This window comes from Agelaius phoeniceus, chromosome 1, assembly GCF_051311805.1.
Source record: "Agelaius phoeniceus isolate bAgePho1 chromosome 1, bAgePho1.hap1, whole genome shotgun sequence".
Taxonomy (NCBI): Eukaryota; Metazoa; Chordata; class Aves; order Passeriformes; family Icteridae; genus Agelaius; species Agelaius phoeniceus.
The window spans coordinates 47,040,142-47,065,130 of NC_135265.1; the positions used below are offsets into that span (position 1 = coordinate 47,040,142).

The window sequence follows — 24,989 nt, forward strand, 5'->3', positions numbered from 1 at the left end:
GACCCCATCACCTCCCCGGGCAGCCTGTTTCAATGCCCGACCACACTAAAACAGATTTTTTTTTTTTTTTTTTTTAATATGTAATCTGAATCTCCCCTGTTTCATCTTAAGGCCATTCTCTCTCGCTCTCTCACTGCAGGCCCGGTAAAAGAGGCCGGCCCCACCTGGCCACAGCCTCCTTTCAGGGGCTCGTAGAGAGCGATGAGCTGCCCCTGAGCCTCCTCCTCTTGAAGGTTTAGCCCCTTGCGGGAAGCCTTACCTTGATTTTTTTCCTCACTCTTAACCTTCAGCCGCCAACCTGACTAAACTGTACTGAGACAACCCCCAGCCTTCTTTCTGGGCTGCCACTCATCTGTAGGACCTGCGCTTGCCGATCGCAGAGACCTTTCCCACCCCAGCTAACCCTGAGCTCCGGGAGGGTTGGGCGGAGGGCGGTGCTGAGGGCCGTGCCCGCCCTCCCGGGCCGGGTGGTGCGGAAGCGCAGGCGGCCGGGGCTGCGTCCCCGCCGGACCCCGGGGGGCGGAGCGAGAGCCCGGGCACGGCGGCATCCTCCGGCGCGGCCATCGCCGGGCTGCTCCATGGAGAAGCGGGGCCCAGTGCTGCACATCGTGGTGGTGGGCTTCCACCACAAGAAGGGCTGCCAGGTGAGGGGGTGCGGGTGTCCCTCGCCTCTCCGCTGAGCTCCTGCTTCCTGCCGGCCCTCCCCCGGTCCCCTCCCCCGCGCCGAGCGGCGCCTGCCCGGCTGCGGGAGCCGCCGCCGGAGGGGCGCGTCCCGCGGGGCCGGGGGGCTTCGCTCTGCTCAGGGGGCGGTGAAGGAGGGGCTGGGAGCCGGCGAGGCCCCGCTTGGCCGCGGCCTTCCCCGGCCGGGGGATGCCTGGCTGGGCCGTGACTCGGCTCGCCCCGCGCAGTTCGTGGCCATGGAGCTGCCTCCATTCCCGCCCCGCCTCGGCGCTCCGCCGGCAGCGAGGCGGAGCTCCCGGGAGTGAGGGGCACCGTGGGGCACCGTATCTGTTTCGAGTCCTGCGTGCTTGATGCGTTCAGACAGAGAATCCTGAGGAAAAGACTCCAAATGGTGTTTTAATCTACCTTCCTCTATCCCTGCCGGCCCATCACTGAGTGCTCAGGTATATCTTGTACCAAACAGCCCCAGGGTAATAAGCCTATCCTGGATTTAAGTTTTCTTTGCGTGTCTCTTCCCCGCTGTCATAAATGCTTGACTGCTTCATGTGGTCTGTAAGGTAGAAGGATTTTATGTCATGTATTTCATAGCTGGTTTATTTTGTGGTTGTTTTAATTTTTTTTAACCCTTGAAACAGGATGTGCAGTTGCCCAGCTGCGCTGCCCACAAAGTTGCTGTGCTATGATAAGAGCAGATAGAAATAATGTTGGATTTCCAGTGAGTCTTCTTCCATAGCGAGTTCTTGGCATTTATAAAAATTGCCAAGACATAATGAATGTGATGGCTATTGTTACACAAGGGTTGATCTGCAATAACACGTTCCATACAAGGTAGCTGAGAATTAAATTATTGCTTCAACAAAATATCCAAGCACAATTCCTCAGAGGCTAAGGTGCAATAACTCAATTTCTGAAAGATGTGCGTGGTTTTCAAATGCATCCTTTCTCCTCAGGGTGTCTGGGTGCTGTTCACATATAGATGTTCACAGGATCAGTTCCTGTGAAGTAATTAGATCATCTGGGTTGTGAGGTTTGTGATATTTATCAGGCACTTTCTTGTCAAACACTGTTACAAGGTGAGCCTTAGTTGGATATCTGTAGGAGGTGGAGCATATTTTTGCCCTCTCCTTGTTGTTGGCCTCTTGGAAAAGACGTAGGCTTTGGTTTCTTCTGTTCTTCTGGAGTGTGTATTAATTTTATTGCGCATTAAGTGGTGTTAATGCAAGGAAAAAAAAAGGAACAAAAACCCAAACAAACCCCCAATTATAAATTAGTAGCATCGATTTTTTTTTTTTTTTTATTGCCAGTAAAATGTTTATAGAAGTACATTTTGAGGTGTTGTCAAAAATTAGGTTGGAATACCTCTGAACTGAAGTTTTCTTTATCTCAAGAAATGACATGGAGAAGCTGGAGAGGAAGGCAGTTTGGGAAGGGGAAAAGGTAGCTGAGTCACAGGGAGGAGAACTGCAGGAATAAAGTGACAGTAGAACCACAACCAGGCTTGAATCTAATTTTAAATGTATCCTACTTCTGACTTGGCAGATTTTTTACTGAACTCTGGAGAACGTTTCCTAAAAGAGCTGGAGGTGAGGAATGGCACAGCTATAGCCTAATGAGTTTGACATTAGTAGTATGCAAGACTCTAGAGAATTTGTGAAGGAAAGAATTAATTAACAACATGAAACTAAGTAAACTGGGTCCTATGTGCATTTGCTAAAGATAGATCATGCTTGACTGACCTGCATCTTTTATAAGAATAAGTGATTGAATTCCTTTCTCTGTGAAAGGAATGGAGTAGCTCTAATCTGCTGGGAACTTGATAACAGATCGCACTTATTCTTAAGGGAGAGATACAAGAGAATTAGTGCAAGAGCTGGTACTTGGATAAAGAGTAGTATGAAGGAGAGGAAGCAGAAACAGATTTGAGTCAGAAGAGGAACTACTGGTTTGAAAGGTACTTGCAAGAAGTTTTTCTCAAGATTAAAAGTGGTGCTGGTATTGTTTACACCATAAAATTGAACTATGGTAAACAAACTTGAGGAATCGGTATTTCAAAGGAAAACTGGAAAGTTGTGCAAGAGCTGGACAATAAGGAATACTGGATTGATAAAAATGGGGTGCCTTATGAAGTTGTGCAATGGGAATAAGTAATAACAGTATAAACTTGGGAATTGACATGAAGAAATGTCTGTAAGAGAAATGAGACCACATGTGAACAAGGCTAAGTCACCAAAGTAGTGTGATTTGAGGGCAAGAATGACAATGTATGTAATGCTATTGTGTGATAAAATGTTTATCAATGCATGTAAATTCTGATCCACTTTTCAGAGAAAGGGATTTGAATTCTCCCTTCCAGAACTGGATGAGATAGTCCCTGGGCAGTTTGTATTAAAGGAAAGTGTAGAAGAGCTTCCCTAGCTGGACTAACAAAGTAGATTTGGAGGCTGTATTCACCTCTGTAGGTACGGGAACATTCTTCCCTTTTCCTCTCCTGCCTCTTCACAACTGGTAAGCAGAGGCATTTGTGGTAAGCTGAAATGGGGAACTGAGGTGACCAGAAAAGCCAGCCTTGTTTTGGTGGGTTGCTTTTGAGGTAGTTCTTTCACAGGTTCTGTTTGCCAGGTGAACAGCTGCAGAGGACAGACACAAGGGCTCAAGAGGACCAGTGAGGGTGAATCACATCCACATTCCTTAGGATGCAGCTCAGGATGTGGTTGGCTTTGTGGTTGGCTACAGTGCGCAAAGTGCACGTTGCCGGCTCATGTTGAGTTTTTGGTCAACCCTCACCCCCAAATCCTTCTTCACAGGGCTGCTCTCAATGACCTTTAAAGTATTGATAATGGCCTTTGAAGTATTAATTGAAACACTGCATTACATGTAGTTGCATTCCAAGAAACTGTTGGAAAGTTAACAATGAGGAGGAAAAACCAGACGTTTAATCTAAATGAGTGTTGGCACAAGAACCAGTGGATATGAACTGTCTGAGCATGTGCTGCAGACTGCATATCTGAAACTGTGAAGTGCAGGAAAGCAAAGGTCTACAGCAGTGCTCAAATGGACATCACTCAGAGTGAATTTGGAAAGTTTAAGATGGAAAGATCATAGAGCTAGGCTGCATAACAGGAATCCACCTGGTTTGCCTGAGAAGGCTCCTTTCAGTTTCTGTTCTCACCTCTGTTCTCTGTAGTCTTACTAGGAAATGCATGTGGAGTTAGGCTTTTCTATGGATTTCTTGATGCTAGGTTCTTTCATTAGCTGTCTTTGCTTCTGAAGCTTGATCACTTGAAATGTACAGCTCTTCCTATTGGTTAACTTATAGGATAACAAATGTGTATCATGTAAAGGCTTTGATGTGCAGTTTGGAAATGTATAATCTTTTTCTTTCACAGACTTGAAAAACAATCCATATGCATTTGTTTTTGAAAGAGAAGGAGAGTCAGAGAATCTTTGTGTGCCTTTGGACTGGGAGTACGAGTGCCACAATTGTTCCTCATGCTCCCTTCAAAGGGTAACTGTTTAACTGTGGGTCATTTTTGCTGGAATGCAAGAGACAAAGTGAATTTTTCCATATATGCATTGTTAAGTCTGGGGATCCAGTTACCCAGGCAGTTGTTAAAAGCTTGGGAGTTGCCACTCACTGTTGGGAAGGCTTTCTTTTATCTGAAAACGAAAGCGCTGAAAGTTGTGAACACATTGGGAGGAGTTTTCTCTAGCAAGTATGGAGTAAACTGTTTGGAGGACCTGCAGGCTTTTGTTTGCCTACATGAGCAGATTGCCATGCTGTTTCTTTGGACCCCCTGTTACTGTTACTGAGTTAAACTGTGAATCCAAGGAGATATGCAAACAGTGCTGGTTGCTGTCTCTTTGCTAAGGATTAGAGGTAGTTATGGCAGTGTCCAGAGAATGGGAGGAGAAACTTGGCTGCAAACTACTAGGTCCACCTAGTATTTGAAACACTTTCAACACGCCCATTAAGGAAGGGAATGGCAATTGGCAGGAAGCAGGAATGGTGACAGGTTTCTTGGCTTTGTATGTGCTGGCTGACTTATTATGGGAACCTTCCTCAGTGAGTCATTAAATAGTAAATGTCCCACAGTGGGCAGAACTCATGGGCAGTATGCATTCAATCATGGTTTTTATGCATCTGAAATTAAATGACAAACATTAAAAATTCCTTTTTTGATCCCTCTTTGCTATGGATAAGAGGAATGGCCTCAGGAAAATGTAACAGCAAAAGCAGTGCTTCATTGTATGTAGTTGCTCAAACTCTTGCCCATAAATGTGAAACACACAGTTTTGGTGTAGTAGGAGTTCTGCACACTTCTCAGGCTCTGTAGGACTCAAGGCACAAAAGCATTGGAGCACAAAGTGACAATAAGGGAAGTCTGCCACAGAAATGGTCTGATGTGTTTTGGAGTGTCTGTAGCTGCCCAGCTCATTACCTACTGCAGCAGGTTCTGTTCATCTGCTTCAGTGTAGGGTGGTAAGACTTGGACTTCAGGACTAATTGTACCTTTCTACTGGAGCAGCTGAAAACAAATTCCTCAGTAGTTTTGAGGAACTGTAGTAGTGAGTGACTAGTAATTTCAGAGCAAAAAAGGAGAAAGCTTTTTTTTGGAATTATGAAACACTTTCTCTCATTACAAGCGAGTGATAAAGCACCTGATTTGCCTTACAACACTTTAATTTTTGAAAGCATTAACTAGTGTGGAAGGTCCTTACCTACCTTGTAATAGAAGTCTTTAGCAAAAATGCAACCGGAACAGACCTTAACTAGAAAATACATGGAAAGACCTTTGATTTATAGTCATGGTAGAAGACTGAAAGTCCTGAGGTGCAGTTCTCCAGTTGTGATCACGTGTGCTGTGACCGTCACTTGAGCTCTGTCTCCAAGCTTTATTTACATGGAGAAGCAGAGAGATAATAGTCTCTGAGGGTGTAGGAAGGCTTAAAATATCATGAGTACTCTAGAAATAATTCATTTTGAAGGCAGAGTTAAAATGAGAGCTGATGTATTTGTAAACAAGAGGATGGAAACATTTCAGCAAAGCTGGAAAAACTTGTGGGTAGGAGAGCTCGGCACAAGTTCCTGTAAACCCCCTGGCTGGTTGCTGAGGAAGGGCATGGTCCTTTTGCTGCTGCAGTGCCTGACCTGCCACAACAATCCCTACCTTCTCCTGATGCTGCAAGGCTTCTAAGCTAATCACACCTGAGTGAACTCGGGCACTGTGTCACCAGCAGTGAGGCCACATAGAATCTCACTTTATTTGGGGCAAGGCCCAGCTTTTCTGCACTTGCTCAGCTGAGCAGTTGAACACATCGCTGCTGACCTTGTGCAGCAGGTGACCATTGTCTCATGTACCCTCCTAAGAGTTTAAAATTATTCCACTTTACTCTTGGCTCTCTTTAATATATGCATTTCTTACTGTGTTGTGGGAAAAAAATTGGATTGTGAGTGGTAGGGAAATGAGGAAGTGCCATGTGTGTCCTGGAATGCTCGCGCTGCCGGTCGGTTTTGTTTGCCTGATATCTTTGATCTGTGAAATAACGGCAGTGTATCTTGACCCACTTCTCTGTACTTCTGTGGGGAATGACGTTTCAAACTCCCACAGACATGGGAAGGGATTACTGTAAATACCAAAAGGCAAATTTCCATGGAATCCTAAAGTTTGCTGTAAGGATATTCAAGGTACTGAACTTTATAATGTAAATGTGATGCCCAGTTTCTCCAAAGTAGTGTCTGAGTGCCTGTGTGAGACTGTTTTTGTGTGGACTGTGCTTGAAGACCAGTGCCCCTCTCTTGCCTGACCAGAGGTTTTCTTCCTGGCATGCAAAAGAAACCTAAGATCAGGAACGAAACAGCTGATACCCAGTTTAAGAGAAGAGCCTGAATATAATACTTTAGAGGGAAGAATGTCCTTTAATTCTTCCTGAATTGTGTATGTGATCTTCATCATTTGAGAGCTTCAAATACTTGAGCTCTGGAAGATGGTGCTTGTTGTGGTCTGCAGAAATTGGCACCTGACATGGCCTTTTCCATGCACATGGCCTTTTTCCCAGGTGCTTAGGAAGCAGTGGTCTTTAAGCAATGTTGGCAACTTAGACTTGACTTTGGAGGATTAGGAGATGTCTAAATAATGAGCAAGGTCAGTCTGTGCTTCTTATCAACTCTTTGTGAACTGCCTACGTATCCAGGACTGCTGCACTCTTGATTGTAGCATGTTTTTTTAAGAGGGAAATATTGAAGTTATCTTCCATAGATTCCATGGGTGGGAAGTTTCAGGGGAAAACGTTGCAGCCTGTCTTAGTCTCCGTTTTGTTTGATGCCTTTCTTCTAAGACTCTGCTTTACGGGAGAATTATTTTTTTTCCCTTCCTGATCTTTGTCACTCCAGTAGTTGCTGTGATTCTCTTAGATGTGCTTGATGCTCTTAAACATGTGAGTGAAGTGTATGCTTTGTTGTCGTTAAATTCCCAGTGTCTTTGTTTCAGGGAGCACAGTATGCAGGTATTATGCAATAGGTAATCTGGTCTAGTGATTAAATAAGATCTTGTTAATGGAACAACAGAAACAAAAATAAGTTGAAAAGGAACTAGGCTGGAATCAAGCTGAAGTGTTTTGTTCCTATTTCTATTGATGATAACCTATAAACATTAGTACAATTCCTTTGATTTTGTTCCCTGCTTTAATAATATTAAAGCACTTAAAAGGACCATTATGAGCATGAAATCTTCTAATAAAGTTAATCATAGCATACATCAAGTATCAAAGATTAGTCTTTTGTCTAAAATATGTGGATTTTATGCTCAACAGTTTGTAACTTTTAAAGAGGCTTTTAGCTTTTATTTGCAAGGCTACTCTAATTGGCGTGGGGTGCTAATAATTTTAAGTACACAATGAATTGCTGGTACACATGTACTTCTGTAAACAATACTGCAGATTCTGATTTCTTGCATAGAGTTAATGATGAGTTCCATTTTCTGCAGGATGGTTGAATCCACTTATATAATACTTAGTATTCGGTGTTCAAGAAAAACTTTGTGGTATGGTTGATTAGTTTGTTTCTTTATTTTGTTTCTTTGTCTAATTTTTCAAAGAACCTTTTACTTTGATAATCCTGCAGTCACTTCTGTGAAGTGCTGCCCGGGAAGTGAAGTATTCCATACTAAAGGAAGGATTCCATACTGGATATTTTTTCCATAGTTGCCCTGATATGCAAGTTGAGAGAAGGTTCCTAAATACCCATTTGCAGTTACGTAATGGTTCCCATAGTCATCATACTTAACTTTCATCTTATGATTTGTCTGTTCTTTGTATGTGTCATAACATCTGACTAGTTATTTAAATATCCTGTGCCAGGAATCTCAGCCTTTCTCTTGAATAAGTGAATGAATGCCAAATCAATAAAGCATATATTTCTGTACTTCTGCTGCACCTTTCATTTACCTTTTCAGAATGTTTTTAAACAGTGGCTTGGGCTCTTAGCACTAGAGGTGGCAATGTAATTTACATACATGTAGAATAGAGGGAGGTTCAAAGCTGTAAAATCACTGAACAGAGGTCACTCCTGTAGGAGTAAATTGGAGCTTGCAGGTCTCCACTTTGTGTTCTCTGTCCTAATATCACCTGAATTCATGATCTGTGCCTAATTTTGGTAATCCATTTTATAGCTTGTATGAGGTGCTGAATTAATACCCCTAGGCAGCATGCTGTTTCTAAAAGCAAAGAAAGTTGTGGGTACAAGATGTGAAAGCAAGTTCCTTGCTGTCTGAGCATGCTGGGGGGCAGGACACGGGGCTGGCTGCCTGCTTCCTTGGGGTCACTGAGAGCAGAATAGTGTGTTCTGTGCTTCACTGTGTTACTCTGTTTGTGCACCTTCTCAGCCTCATGCGTGGTAGTGAGCCAGATTTGCTGCCTCTCAGGAGTAATTCTGATGTTGAAACTTGTGAGGAAGGAGCAAATTCACTGAGAGCAATTCTGGGCCCCTCAGATGTCCTGTGGCAAAAAGCCTGAATGCTTGTTGGCTCCTAAGACCAAGTGATGGCTCACTTGGACTGCGTTGGTTCAGCAGTAGGTGCTGGGTGTGTGACACTCAATGGCTGTTTCTAAACCCATGAGTCCAAGTGCTTAGAAGTGTGCCTGCTCTCCTGGTCCTCAGATTTTCCCAGGGGAAGGTGGATTCGGTGTAGCATTTGTCAACTTGTTGCCATCTCCTTGCTATTTGGAACCACGGCACAGCCGAGCTGAGGAAAGACTGCATGCCTGAGTCTCATGTGAGGTGTGAGTGCTGTCCCTGGAGAGGGGAAATGCCACCGTCCTTGTGGCTGGGTGTGCTTATCAAGAGCCAGTGGGCACCAAGATGGGCATTAAGAGCCACTCTGTGGGTGAACAATTGGCTGCTGCTGACTCCAGTCTCCACTGGCTGCTGGGCTGGACAGACATCTTTGTTAGGGGTAGAGATTGGGGTGCCCTCACTTGTTTAATCTGGGAAGCTGCTCTCTCTTGCCAGAATTGATCTTGTATGCATTCTTGCTTTCTGTAATGTATAAATCTTGTCTTCACGGCACAGAATTCCCTAGCAAGTCCCCTTGGCTGGAATGCTTGCAGTAGTAATAAGTTCTCTTTCTGGGAAGAGTGTGTGTGTCTCTTTGAAGAGACTAATAAGAGCCAAGCTTCCAAAGCACAGTATTGATATAGGGCTTGAACTCTATGACTATAGAAATAAAGTGTTAAATAATTGGAAAGAGTGTTTAGAATGCATGCTAGCATGGCGTTGAAAACAAAGGTTTTGGTGTTTCAGGTTATTTTACCTTGTAAGGGCCTCAGTAAGAGTCAGGGCTTTGCTAACCTAGTCAGAGGTTTTGAAGCAAACTTGAACGGTGATATTGTGCCTACAAATGGTGCCTTAGAACTTGTGTAAGCGGCCACTCTATGGCTTTTTAGCAGTATGGAAATGTGAGGAAGTACCAGTTTCAGGAGCTGAAAGGATAGAAACAACTATGCCCTGCCTCCTGGTAATACAGGGATTTCTTTTGCTGTTGCTATTTGTGTATATAGTGTATTTTAAAATATACTTATGTAAGTATGTATTACATGTATTCTTCATATATATTTTTGTATGCATATATACATGTATCATACATAGTAGTTACAAATATTCATATTTATAAAAATGTATAACATATATTTACAACTCTGCTGTTAGAGGTCATTATATTACTGCATAGGCATTATTGTCATGTGAATGGCCTCTTCAGCTTGCAGATCCTGATCTGTTGGTTCTGCTGTGCAAAAATGGGAGAAGTTTGTAATTTAAATTCAATTGTTATTTGAATAATAAATAGTTCTTAGTGCTGAAAGACAAACAATGCTCTTAGATTTTCATTTGGCTGCATGCTGCAGTTGTTATGGTGATTCAGATAAGGTCATTGCTGTGCTGTTCTTCTCTGGGTCTGGCTATGCTAGGACTAATAAATTGCAAAAACTGATTTTAGAAATCCCTACTTAGAGTGAAGCACAAATACTGACTTATTTATAAAGAGGTATCAAGTTGTAGGTGTAATTTTTATCTGTTGGGTTTTTTTGATTACTGCTGTGTAGTTATACTCTATTTAGCATAATTCTGCCTTTATTTTTGGAGAGGAGGGGCTGGTATCCTTGAAATTAAATGTGTTGTAAGGATTATTGAAAGGAAAAGATTCTCTAAATAGAAATGTAATTAGTGGGTTTTGCTTATCTCCTTTTCTTCATTTCAAGCAATTATCCAACCTGCTTGTTGCAGTTGAAGCAATGGGAGAAATCAAAACAATTGTTCAGAGGATGGAATGGGTTTGCTTCCTGTAAATTAGATTCTATAACTTACTGAAAGCATCCTGGGTCTTTAATACAACACTATAATTCTAAAGATGTCAGATTTTTTTGAGATTAAATAATCTCTCCATTGTATCAATGCAAAAATTTACTTGAGTCCAGATGTTTTTTCATAACTTATCTGAAGATAAATCTACCAAAATACCTGTTGTACTAAAATGGAGAGCTTATATTGTGGCTATAATTCAAATGTGATAGTAGATGAAGTGGGCAGGGTGGGAAGGTTATACTGACTTGCTAGAACATTTTAAATTATCCCTGTTTAGTGCTCACTGATGATTTTACTTTGATTAACAATTAAGCAATTTTCACAGATAAGGAGAACAACCTTACCTGAGTGTAAAATTAATGCCAACTGCCTGTCAAATGTTTGAGTGCAATAGATTAGCTGGACATGCCCATATATTTGGAAATTCCTCTTTTATCAGTTCCTTTTTGAACTTCTCTTCTGATTGTGTACTTGCAATTTAGTAGAAGACACTATCAATGCATTTTTCTTAAAGAACGATCATGTTAATTCCTAGATGTAGAAACTTTAATGCATTTTTCCTTGCCTGCTCTCATGTTTTCTTATTGTGCCTTAATGAATGTGTAGTAAATTTATTCTGGCTAGGAAGTACCTTTAAAGAGAAGGAACAAAGCCAGATTGCCTTGATTTTTTTTTTCTTCTCACTAGAATTGTGTGCTCATTGGTGCTTTGCATCCAAACTGTTGGGTTCAATGCAAACTGCATTTTAAAGGTTAGTTAATGCAGCAGAATTCCAGAAAAATAAAAAATTATAGTTCCAGAAATTCAGGTGTACTTCTGTTTAAGGAGTTCTTTAAAACTACATTTTATTTTAACTTGATAATTCACAAGAGTTGAAGTATTTTGTGTAATGAAGAGCACAGTTATTTATTTCTCCCCTGCACCTCAAGACAATATTCTGTATTGTTTTTAGTTCTGAAATCCATCAGGACCCATCTGCTTAGAGAACATGACAGTTTGCACAGGCAAAAAGCATTGCCATCAAAACCCCTTGACAGGTGTGACCAATATTTCCAGCTGGAACGAAGATCCCTGACACTTGGAAGAGTAAAAAATGCATGGAGATAGTAGTTCATGTTTTATGTAGTTTATTTTGAAGTCTCTCAGGAGTTCAGCTTTGAATTGAATTTCATCTTGTTGAGGAGTCTTCATTAATTCAATTGAGGAGACAAAAACCTGTGAAATTTTCTCTGGCAGTCAGCTCTAAAAACTTGTGTGTTTATCTTTGTTCCTGTTGACTACTGGGCTTTTACATTTTATTTTTCATATCTGCAGGCATTTTTGTAGTGATACATGTATTAATGACATACAGGGACATTTAAGTGCATGTTTATGCATGCACATGCATATGTGAATGGATTTACATAACAAGCCGTTATATTTAAATAAAAAATGAGCTCCTCTTTCTTCATTCTGTGAAGAGGGTGAAAAAGAGGTATGAGACAGGTCTCTTCAGTAGTCCCATCTCTTCCCCATGTCATGGTTTGTCTTGGGTTTAAGGTGGAAAATGATAAGAAAATAACTTTTTAAGTTTCCTTCTGTAGGAGCACTGCTCTGTAATTTGCACACACAGGCTGGGAAGGGTTTTGCTGAGACTCTAGTTGTTTGAAAACTCAGAAACGATAGGACTGAAATTCTGTTTACCCCAGTATTACCACCTCTATACATGTGCACTGCTCAGTTTCATGATTTTCAAGATCTGTGAGGTTTTAGCCATTGTTTTAAGGCTGCTCAGTATTCTTACAATACTTTGTTTTTGAAATAATGGTTTCTTTCTGTGCAAAGGATTCCTAACTGCAATTGATGCAAGTCTGAGCTGGAGAAATCAAGCAGAACACCTAGAGGATGGGGAACAGTTAGGGTGAGTTTCATTTGCATTAAGTCAGTCATCTGCAAATTAGACTTAGATCTAGCTCTCTTCAGAGATGGTCAAAAGAAACAGATCAGATGAATCACCCTCTGCAAGTGTCTGTTTTCTCTGGCTTTGCAGAATGCTTAGGAAAACTGCCTTGGAGATCTTGCTTTTTCACATACAGTCATCTGACATGACTCCCACCTGCAGTGACTGCTTATTTAATATCAAAAAGTCAAACTTTCTCATCACTGGGAGCTGTTAAGTTGGAGGAGGGATGGAAAGAAGTGCTCTAGGCCATTCCCTGCTCTTCTTGCTGTTGGACTGTTCCTTTTCCTGTTTCTTTGTTACTTCCATACTTTTGGTACTTTGTCCAGCAGCAATTCTATTAAACTACGTGAATGTGGTTCCTCCTTAGAAACCAGAATATGTCCTATATAGATCCTCTTGGGGAGGAGGAGAAATAATAGTATGTCATAATGTAAATTAGGACTATCATAAAGTGTAAAATGGAGTATTTAAGGCCACTTAACTCAAGCAAATCAAAACTAAAACTACTTTTGTGATCTTCTCTCTTATACACACACATGCATACAGAGATTTATAATAAAACTGGTTTTTGAAAGAAGACAACTAATAGAAAATAAGATTGTCATCAGTGTCATTAATGCCTGTACAGTTTATTGAATTTGGAACTGACAGAACCTGCAGAAATCCCTGTTACTGGGATTATCTGATAGCAACAGAGGTGTTAATAGCATATTGTGAGCTAGAACAAAGTAGTTCTTTATCAAATTTCACACTGTGAAAAGAACACAGGATCCAGATTTCTCAGCTTTATTCTGCTCCTTACAAAGGAGTGTTCCTTAGTGAATATGTGTTTTTCATGGATCTTGACTCATCTTACCCATCTTTCCTTTAAATTTGTCTCCTAATTCATTATTTGGCTGGAGTGCAAAATACAATGGTAATTCTGAAGGTGGTTGGAAGCAATGATGTCTTAAATCCTTAAAGTATTTCCCTGTCAGGAATGATGCATTGAATGTATTTGCTGGAATCTAAGGGAACTCAGGGTTTCTTCTGTATTTGTTAGAAAGAAACTCTTCCAGAGGTGAATTTGAATCCCTCTCTGTTGGCCATGCAGTGAAATAAAATACCTGAGTCAGGACCTAAGTGTAGGTGCTCCTTGACTATCTATGTTTTAAACTTAGAAACTGTGCTATATTTATTGCTAAAGTTACTCCTATGAGATTCTAATAATAATTCTGTAAACAGTGTTTTCAGCCAGCCAGTTTGAATCTGAGCATCAGCAAAAGGTATGATACTGCAGACATTTATGTGACGTTTCTACCATTTTAATTTTATCCACCATTTTAGTTTTGTGACTTGAAAAGGATAACAGGGAATTCTCAGGATGTATGTGCATACTAAATGGCAGACAGTTTCTCTACTCCTTGTATGGATGCTAATTCCAGTGTTTGTATCTCATTTAGGAGTCAGATGCTCTTCTTTTTTTTCTTAGGGGCATATTTTTTTTAAAAGACTCTATGGATTCCTCATAGTTACAGGGGGTTACAGGAGTGGCTTCTCTGAGAGGCTGCCAGAAGCTTCCTCCATGTCTGACAGAGCCAGGGAGAGACTCAGGGCTGGTTAGTGCCCATCAGGGGTGGTGGTAGCACCTCTGAGTTCCTGTGTTTGAGAGAAAAGTTATTGCAGAGCAGCAAATTGCAGCCAGAGGAGAGAGGAGTGAGAGTATGTGAGAGAAACAGCCCTGCAGACACCAAGGCCAGCAAAGCAGGAAGGGCTGGAGATGCCCTGGAGCAGAGATTCCCCTGTGGGCTGTCATGAAGGCCACAGTAAGGCAAGGCTGTCCTCCTGCAGCCCAGGGAGGTCCATGGAGGAGCAGAGATCTCCTTGTAGACACCCCCATGGCAGAGCAGGCAGAAACCTGAGCGAGGCTGTGGCCCCATGGGAAGCCTGTGCTGGAACAGGTCACCCCACAGGGGACCTGCCCTGGAATCTGTTCCTGATCTCAGTGGAAGGGACCCAGCCTGGTGAGCAGCTCATGAAGAACTGCAGCCTGTGGCAAGAACTCACTTGGGAGAAGTTTATGGAGCAGTCTGCTGGGGGAGGGCCCCCATGCTGGAGCAGGGAAGGATTCCTCCCTCTGAGGAGGAGGCAGCAGCAGAGACAAGGTGTGATGAACTGATCACGAACCATTCCCATCCCCCTGCACTGCTGGGGGAGGAGGTAGAGAATCAGGAATAAAGTTAAGTCCAGGAAGGAATTAACCCACCCCAGGGTGAGGAGAAAATAATTTCAAGATTTGAGTTTACTTCTTATTATCTTAGTCTGTTTTATTGGTATAAAGTTAATTTCGCCAAGCCAAGTCTGTTTTGCCCATGACAGTGACTGGTCAGTGAGCCCTCCCTGCCCTTAGCTCAACCCATGAGCCTTTCGTTATGTTTTCTCTTATGTTACCCAGGTGAGGAGGGAAGTGAGAGAGCAGCCTTGGTTGGCTCCTGGTGTCCAGCCAGGGTCAACGCACCATAACAAGGAATAAGAAAACTTGAAATTGATACAAGTAGCAAGGCTGAACTCCTGGTGTTTTCTTGTCCTTTGTACCTTTTTCTCAAGTTGGCAATAGTTGTAGACAGTGACATCGTGTGTTAAGGTGAAGAATTTCACTTTTCCTTGGTACGCTCATCTTTCACAGGTTTTTTCTTTTGATGTTATTATTATTACTATTTTATTTTATTAGTCATCAAATGCTAAGATTATTTATATACTTGCTTTGTCATGATTTTTATTTTCCATGTGTACATACATTTTACAGCTCATTAACTATCCTTGGAGAGAAGTTGCAGTATCAATAAACAGTTTCTTTTACTGAGGAATCTGTGTTTAGATTTTGTTCACTGAATTAAGAAATGCTGTCTGGAAAAGAGTTGGTGGAAGTGGCTGGGAAACCAGAGGGATCTCCATAGGAAAAGAAGATTGCACTGTAAAGATGCTGATTGTGTGGGTCTGTGGTGGACTTGTAGCGTAGTGCAAGAAATGGAAAGGTTGTCCCTGTTTCTAGGAAAAAGAGGAAAATGGCAATTAAATGAAAGGCAAAATTGAAAAGCAGGATTTCTTAGTGAAAGCAAAAAAATTTTGGCCATTGTGTAGAACATGTTGCAGTCAGGGACATAAAAATATATAAACCAGTGTTTCTGTTAGTATGTTTCTGAGATGATGCAATGTCTTGCAGGGTAAAAGAGAGGCCTGCATGTGTTAGCATTACCCAGTCATGAGCATCAAGGGCTGAGAAGTCAAATCTGCTTTCAGGATATGTGTGCCCCAGCAATGACCCCTGCTGTTGTTGCAGGTGTGGCAATGTGCTGCTGGCTCTGTGCACACAGGGTAGAAGATATTCAGCTCTTGGGTGCTGTTTTCTGCTTGAAGATCTCTTTTCATTTCTCTTGAGGGAAAGGAATTAGGCTCTAAAAGCCAAATTTGCCCAAGGCCTGTTAGTTAAACCACACAAGTCAGTCTGTGGGTGCATTGAAGGAAGAGACAAGCAATGCTAGTTGGAAGAAAACCATTTTTTTGCCATAATATTGATAGGAAAAAAGTGCTAGGCTGAATCATAGAGGCCTGCTTGTATAGTAACTGTAATGTATTCTCTCTTTTTCTCCCTTTTGTTTTCATTTGTTTGTTTAGGTTGAATTTTCCTATCCTCCCCTAAAACCTGGAGGAGGACATGACAGTCACAGTTTACCAGAGGAATGGAAGTACTTGCCATTTCTTGCCTTACCGGATGGCGCTCACAACTATCAGGAAGGTGAGAAATGAGAGAGAAAAGTTGTGTGTACTTCTGCTGCAGCCCAGGGAAAAAGCCTGATATCTGAACAGCTGACCAGTGATTCTTTTTACTGCTATACTTCCTGCACTTTTTGTTGAGGTTGCAAAATACATTGGCAATGATATATTTCTTTAGGTGAAAGTAAAAGTGTACCTTCTACATCCAGAATTCAGATGTTAGTAAAAACTTCAGGGTTACACATCGATTTTGCATAGTTCTAGCACAAAGCAAGGCTGCTGGCTTTCTCAGAAGTTCTTGGAAGGGTGAATAAACTCTCCTTCACTAATTTAGAGGTGCTTAAAAATGAACTACAAGTCATGGAAATCCATGTCAGTATAATGGTGTGAGCTTTAAAAGAGTTTTTTTGGGCAGAATAAAGACAGAAATATCCATTTGGCATATAGTCACCACCAAGTTTGTGGCACTTTTAATTTTTTAGTATTGCATTTATTCCTTTATTAGCAGTTCTGTTAACCCCTGACATTTATATTTGTGTCCAGTTGTTTCATCTTTTTTTTTTTCTGCAGAGCAGACAAGGAAGTCACTTCAAACAGCAAAATCACAAAAACCCTTTAATACTACTTTTAATTTGTTTAGTTTTTTAACATTATATACTTAGCTTCCCTATTGTCCAGCTTTTGGAGATTTCATTTGGAATCAAAAGCAGTTTATCAAAATAGTCCCTTTCCTAGCAGCAATAAGAATGTCTCTGACTGCTCTGGGCCATGATTTTTGCTGAATTTCTGCATTGTTAAATACATTACAAGTAGACAACATTCAAACCTAGGAAAATCACATGCAGCTGCATTTACCTGCTCTCTCTTCTCTCATTACCATTCCAGTTAATACTCAATTTTGAGCATATTTATTGCTGTGCTAGAAGAACATAACATAACTGTTTATTTTTTGGTAAGGACAAAAAAGAGTTGGCAGCAAAGGAGAAATATATATCCTTGTGTTTTGTAGGCAAGAATACACATGAACTTGAATCAGGCAATTAGATTTTCTGATTATAACTGTATTTCATTTACTGTAACTTTATTAGATATCTGGTTTTGAGTTTTAAACTAATTCCTGTGGATGGTTACATTTGTGCGAAGAGGATAACTTGGTCCAGGAAATCATCATACAGGCTTTCTAAAACCCTAGGGTGATCTCCAGAATACAAACTTGATCAAGGTAGTAAGCTTTGTTATAAAAAGTCCCCCTCTCTGTTGGTCATAATGCATGTGGGATTGTCTCTCCTGTTCATATTCTTACTATGAAGCAAACAAAAAATTAATAGTTGGTTTCAAAAAAGATTTCACTCATGTTTTGAAAGGAGAGGACAACTGTCTTTGCTTACAATTTAACAACTTTTTTGCAGTAGCAGCAGGTGTGTGGATATATGTGCGTGTATATCTCAAGCCATAAAAGTCTGTCTCTTGTGATATTTTATAGATACTTTAATTTTTCATGTTGCACTTGCACAAAAACAATAATTATTTGTAAAAACAGTAATTTTTTAGGTTTCACAAATTCTTTTTGGTAGTGTAGTGCTGGTGGTGGTGCAGATATCTACCTTGGCAGAGGTAGGAGCTGCTCTAACCTTTCAACTGAGATTGATTCAAGATTTTTTCCCCTATATTGACTCTGTTTGCCTTCTTAATGGCATCACACTCTGAGCTGTACACACTGACTCACAGTGCCTTGCCTCTGCTTCTTTGTGCTGAACTGGGAATGCCTGTAGCTTTCAGTGGCCCTTCTCTGCTGTCAGTAGCTGCTTCTGAACAGCAGTGTTGGCTTGGTCTAGCTAAACATGCAGGTGTCCTGCAAACCACAAATTATCTTGCAATGTGAAAACTAATTTGGGTCCAGACATAACTTTATAAGTAACTTGTTTGTTTTTATTTTTATTTTTTTTAGAAACAAATGTTTGCCAGTGCTTTCTGCAGTAAACCTTCAAGGGATGCTGAAAATAAATATACCAAGCTCTTGTTAGTGAATGACAAAACAGTCTTGTCTTTTTTTTCTAGATACTGTGTTTTTCCACCTGCCTCCGAGGTGCGGGGATCGAACCACGGTGTATGGTGTCTCTTGCTATCGGCAGATTGAAGCAAAGGTAACCTTCCAAGTTGGGAATTAATTATATTAATGAATAATAGGCTCAGTGCATTAACAGCCCTAAAATTCAGTGGCTTGCATTACATTACCAGGCAAAAACTGCATGATTGTGTTACATTAAAAGTCTGTGAAAGTGCTCACAGTATGTAGCTCCAAAACTTGAGAAGTATTCTGTCCCATACATCAGCAGGTGTATGGTGATCTTCTGAAATGTTCAAGGCAATTGAAAAATACATTTTGTTTCTTGAGAGCCAATCTAGCCATCAGCACGAAGCAGCAAAACTCAACTGACAGTCTGTCAAGTGGCAAAGTTAAGTTTTCAGGCAGTAGGCCTTCTGGGTGGAAAAAGTTGAAATTTCTCCCCATTTGAGTACTTCCTGGGATCTGGCCATGCAAGTGTAGGGATGTTTCTCTTCACCTGCTCCCATTGCCAAATGTACACTTGTAGAGTAGACTGGAATCTTCCCATTCAGGGTAGCTGCTTAGTGATACCAATCTTCAGCCGTAAAACTGAAAAATTGAGGAGAGCCACAGTGTGCACGTGATCACACTGAGGAAATTAAGTATTTGATCTACTCAAATAATTCCATATTTTCAAAATAGTAATGGTCATATGATCTCTGCACTTAGAATTGAGAAGCGATTACAAATTTCTTTTAAAATTACTTATTTTTTTTCAGTGAATTCCCAATAATCTGGAATGTCATGTGGGTTTGATTCACCCTCTGAATATATGACTTGTTTATGTACTCTATTTCTGTGTTAATTACATCTTGATTATATTTCAAGTTCCTTTTCTTGCTCTAGGAGAAATTTTACTCGTGCAGTTTTTAATTCCATTTCTTTTGAACTAAATTCCATGTTGGTTTTCATTCACTCATTTCTTGCACCAACCTTCACTGTATTCTGTGATTTAGAGTCAGTTTATGCTTTTTAGTAACCAATTAAGAAGATAAATAGATGTTTAAAATAAACTCTTTGGAACAACCCAATGTGTTTCATATGACAGCTCTAGCACTCTCTCCATCTGTCCTTTTTGATGTGTGGGCTGCAGTCCATACATTTTCTGTTTTGTACAGTTAAGTGAATCATTTGTGTGTGTTCTGCCCTCACCATTTCTTGGTTTGCTGTTAAGTACTGGGACCATTTGTTCTGGCTGAGAATGTAGCCTATTTTGTGGATAAGCTTTTATTTTATGAGTGGCTCAAAAAAGATGCTTGAATATGAAACAAGAAATTTCTAAGAGACTTTGTAATCTGGTCTGTTTTCACAGATGATGTTAAAGAGCAAGTGATGTGTTGTGGTTTCTCTCCCATACATTCCCCTGAGTTAAAATGCCATTTCCTTTTCCTATTACCTTTTTCTCACACTAGTGTCTTTTAAATGGTGCTTTGCCCATCATCACAGCTGTGTTTGGATCTTTGCTGGACATGATGAGATGAGAATACAGCTCTGACATGTCAGTGTTATGACCCTTTTTACTAGGTAGAATCATAGAATTGCCATACAATGGTTTGGGTTGGAAGGAGCCTTAAAGATCATCTGGTTCCAACTCCCTGCCATGGGCAGGGATGCTACCTGCTGGACCAAGTTTCTCAAAGCCCCATCCAGCTTAGCCTTGAAAGCTGCCAGGGATGGGGCATCCACAGACTCATTGCATTTCTTTCCTAGCCAACATCCAAGTGGTTGAATTCCCCCATTAGGATGAGAGCTTTTCAGCACAATGCTTCCCATTCTTGAAGCAAGGCCTTGTCAACAGGCTCCCCCTGATCAGGCACCTTGTGGTAGACTCCAACCAGGTGTCCTTTATAGGTTCTGTCCTTGATTTCTACCCACAAACTCTTGACCTGTTTGTGACTGTTTTTCAGAGGGAACTCTTCACAATCTCACCATTCCTTAGCATAGGGGATGACACCCGTGCCCCTCCTTCCCAGCCTATCTCATGGTTTGGATATTCCACCACTGAAGATAGCTAGTTTTAGGATTTTGTTTAAATAGGGAAGTAGTATGTGACAACTAGACTTGGGAAATAATTCTTTTTGAAATTATGTTTGGGTAAAAACACTGTAATACTTCTATTTCTTAGGCTTTAAAAGTACGGCAAGCAGACATCACCCGAGAAACTGTACAGAAAAGTGTCTGTGTTCTCAGCCAGCTGGTAAGAATGTTTATTTAACTCCCAAAACACTTTCAGGTAATTTTAACAGTTGTTCTTCCATATTCTTATTTGGAACATTTGGCTTCAAATATCTGTCTTAGCCATTTCAGAGTAACAAAATACTAGAGTAAAATTGAATTGGAAGGCTGTGGCATTTGAGTGAGCTGCCTTGATTTGTGGTATCTGCTTGTAACTGGAAAAGTGTCTGCCTGTTGTCATGGATGAGGATACTCTGATCCTTCTTAAATGCTACTAACTCAGTTTAATGTGGTAGAAATGAGGAGTTTGGCTAGTATAATCATGGAATGGGTAGGGTTGGAAAGGGCCTCAAAGATCATCTAGCATAGTAGCTGAAGAGAGTGGCTACCACCTTCAACTGTGAAGGAGGTTTTCTGATATCCACACATAGAGCATATTCTTGTTTTGAACAGATATCTTTTATTTCTACCTATTCATCAAAAGCTGCTGGTCACTAGGCAGGGAACAGAAATTATTTTTCTGCTTAAAGCTGAAGAAAGAACTATTACTGGAATTGTTACTATTATGAACGGTGTTAAAGCAGGAAACTACTTTTCCAGAAAGATGTTCAGTGAGGGTATGGTACATGCAAATGGGAAGAAAATGAAATTATCATCATTTAAAATGAGCACAGAAGAAAGATGGTGGGAGTTAGCTACTGAGGACTGCTCATCCATGAACTCTGTGTATAGTAAAGTGTCAGTATTGCAACATAAGCATGGAAGAAGATTAAAGTTCAAAATGAGTGACTAAATAGTTTCATTCACTTGCTTTTGTGTTTGTTTTTCTTCCAAGCCTTTGTATGGGTTACTTCAGGCAAAGCTGCAACTCATCACACATGCATATTTTGAAGAAAAAGACTTCTCACAAATTTCCATTCTAAAGGTAACTTTCCAGTAAAATCCACACAGAACAGCTTTCAATGTATGGCCACAAACTTCAGTGTTTTAATTTAATGCTCAAATATTCCTTTTGCATAAGTCATTCAGTTATTCAGCTCCTGTAATACTTTAACATGAACTTAATGTACTACCCTAATCTGACAGAGTCAACTTTCTGATTGTTATGAGATACAAGTGTGGTTGTCAGCCTGTATCTCTGTTGATTCCATTAGTAAAACTTTGCTTTCTTTCTGGAGTAAGCCATTGAAATCCTTAAATAAGTGAATTTTATTTATTCTGGATTTTGTGTGACCATATGCCATTAACACCTTCTGGGTTTGTTTTTTTTTTTCCTTTGTTCTAACTTTTACAGGAACTTTATGATCATATGAATAGTTCCTTGGGCAATACTTCCTTAGAAGGGTCACAAGTTTATCTTGGTAAGTGACTTGTTTTGTACAAAGCAGCAGAGAGGATGTTACACTAAACAACACATGCCTCTCCTGAGCTAATTTGTTGATGTGCATTAACAGGTTAAGCACCAGAGATCTGCATTTCTTTATTAATGGATTTAAATAAATATAAAATGTAGTGTTGCTTTCATAATAGGAGTCAGTTGCAGGTTGAAAGCCATATTACTCCTTGACCTAACAGTCTGACTAGCAGCTGTTTATCTGCTTTTGGTAAGCAATACCTTCTTCAGTTTTAGATTCAGCACCCCACACCATCCAATTGTTCAAGCTTGCGTGTTACTACCTGTTATTTAGGATATCTCACCACCCAGTTCTGACTCTTCCCTGTGCTTTCTGAATGCACAGTGTAGTATTTACCTCAGTGGCACCCTAATGCTGTGTGGCATTAACTCAGAGCACAACTACTCATGTTATTCTTGTCTCTATTGTCAATGAATTCTTGCTCCCCCCCCCAAAAAAGGCATTTTTTATGAATTCTGCTATTGAAATAACCAGGTTCACACAGAATCCATAATGGGTGTCTCCCACATGCTGAAAAATGGTGACAAGAAGTAAATTAGGATCCCTATCAGCTGTTTAATTGTAACAATTGCTCTCTTTTTGGTGTCTCAGGTCTGTCTCCTCGGGATCTTGTTCTCCATTTTAGACACAAGGTAGGTATTCTGTACTAGATTTTTAAAGGACTGCACTATTTAGAAATAGAAATATAATAGAAAAATAAACATATCTAGACATACCTGAGCTACAAGTAAGTAGTCTGTTTCCTAAGTACTGCTATTTACAGCCTCCTGATTTTTCCCTCCAATTCCACCTGCATAACTTCAGTGAAAGCACATTCCAGACTAAGAAGTTTTGGTAGTCTGAGAGATTCCTGGAGATTTCTAAGTTTGTGGGACATTTTTTAGTCCTGTCCCAAAGTGCAAATGCTATCTCATTTGTGATCTTGTTTCTATTTCCTGTTTCTCATTTGATGAATATGATAAAAAGACTATTGCTAAAGTCTGTGCAGACACAACTTGGAGCATTTTTCCTGTGTTTTGTAAATTTTGTAGCTTCTGCCATCACAGAACCTGAGGGGACTTAGATCTGTCCTTCTTTTTCCTAATTTTTGTTGAAATTGAGTATATGTGCTATAGCTAAAGTACAAATAGCATTTAGAATCTTTTATTAACTGAGATGCATCAAGGAAACAACTTTGAAGATCTGAATTTCATGGTGTATTTGCACCTGTTCAGTAGATTTTTGGGGTAGAACTCATTTTTGTTTAACTTCAGATGTCTGCCAATCATACCCCAGAAGCATCTCTGTTTTTCCTTAATGTAGAGAGTCTGGACAGCCACTTGTAATCCAGATGCCTAAAATTAGGTGAGGTGAATATTCTTCTTGGTATTTTGCTGGATTTTTTTTCAGTAATTCTGTGGAGGAACTCTTTTATGTTTATGTAGTTTACTGTTTTTTAAAATGCTGGAATTGTGCAACATATTCTTTCTGCTAAGCTACGTATGATTCAAATTATACAGTTCTTTTTTGTGGAGGTTTTGGTTGTTTTTTGGGTTTTTTTTCCATCTCATGCTATTTTAAAATGTGTGCTCAGGTGGAGAAAGGGTACTGGTACACTGGTTTTCACTGGTCAAATGCATTTGGTCATTTGATTGTTATGCAGTGATTAACACAAAACCTTGAAGAAGAGGTTATGCTTGCACATTATTTTTGAGAAATGGCACTGGTTGGCTCACCAATTTTTTTCTTTTTGTGTTTTTTTTCAGGTCTTGATCCTTTTTAAATTGATTCTTCTAGAGAAAAAGGTAACATTTTGTAAGCTGAGGCAGGTAGTTTAAATAGAAACATAGATGTTAAGTATTTTTCATCTGTAAAATAGAAACATCTGAAGTCATATCAACAACTTTGCATCAATATATAAATTAGGTTATTAGGCTTAAAGAAACTGCTGTGTGTTGACTTATACATTTGCCTCCACCTCTATTCTGTTCACACTTTGTTTCTTTAATTGCTATCACAGCCAAAGTAAAATGTGATGAAATGTGACCAGAGAAACATAACCTACTGTAAAATATAGGATGGGATACAAATGAGATGCAGAGAGATACTTGTGTGGAGGAACTGAGGAAATGTGGGTACCTAAAAAGGCACAGCTTTATAGAGATTCAGTAAGAAGAACTTCTGGTTCAGGCTTTAAATAGACAGACCAAAAGAAACAAGTGCTAGAAGTATCTTTCAGACCTGAATTCCATGGACACCTGCAGGAGACAATGAAGAGAGCTGTATCTGTTAGGTCAGGCTGAACTCAGATTATAAATTGGTAATAACTGCTGGATTCTAGGATCAGTGCTTGCTTTGGGCTATCTTACTGCCTCAGAAGCAGTGCTGTTTTAGTAATTTAAGTGTAATATGCAAAATGTGAAAGCAGATGTGAAATCAGGACTTTTTTTTCCTTCTGTGTTCATATTAATGTCCTAGAGCAAGAACTTAGAGTGGAATGACTGTATCAGCTGCCAGGCATATTTATGCGGGGATTTTGTTTTGTTTTGCTTTAAAAATGTTATTTAAAGCTTTGTTTCAGTTTCCCAAATGCTACTTTTTCTTCAGTGAACCTGCTGTATTAAAACCCAATTTCTTCAGAGTGATGGGAAGGCATGTTAGGATTTCCTGTTAGCTGCAGCTGGAAAGTCAGTAGAATTTAATCTATAAATTATCAAAACAGTTGTGGTGGTGTTTATTTAAGTCTATATCCTAGACCTAGATATCTTTCACGAGGCAGTAAATACGCTGTTCTGTTTTAAAATAGATGTAGCAGCTTCTCCAAAGTTTTTGCACTTGTCACTTAATTCTGTAAGTCAGATATACCTTGACAGCTCTCAGTATTTGTTGATGAGAATAAATGCAGTTTCTGCATTAAGGAGGCATACGCTGAAGATGACTATATTAAAGGCTATGCAAAAGTACACTTGAGAAAATACAATTATGGCACAGTAGGGGTCACCAGATCAGTTCAGCATTTGGACATGTACAGAGAAAATACCTCACTGAGCTACAGTTCTTTTGTGAAACTGCTCAAACCAC

General features: G+C 40.2%; 1 protein-coding gene across 1 annotated transcript in view; it reads left to right on the forward strand.

Moving 5' to 3' along the window:
- The first annotated feature begins 437 nt into the window (after positions 1 to 437).
- AVL9 (AVL9 cell migration associated) overlaps positions 438 to 24,989 on the forward strand; it is a 41,604-nt gene continuing 17,052 nt past the window's right edge. Inside the window, exons 1-8 of the mRNA XM_054638446.2 lie at positions 438 to 644; positions 16,134 to 16,254; positions 18,291 to 18,376; positions 20,465 to 20,536; positions 21,350 to 21,439; positions 21,809 to 21,875; positions 22,521 to 22,561; positions 23,675 to 23,713. Of these exons, the coding sequence (XP_054494421.2) occupies positions 579 to 644; positions 16,134 to 16,254; positions 18,291 to 18,376; positions 20,465 to 20,536; positions 21,350 to 21,439; positions 21,809 to 21,875; positions 22,521 to 22,561; positions 23,675 to 23,713 (582 nt within the window). The 5' untranslated portion in view covers positions 438 to 578. The remainder of the gene's footprint in view (positions 645 to 16,133; positions 16,255 to 18,290; positions 18,377 to 20,464; positions 20,537 to 21,349; positions 21,440 to 21,808; positions 21,876 to 22,520; positions 22,562 to 23,674; positions 23,714 to 24,989) is intronic.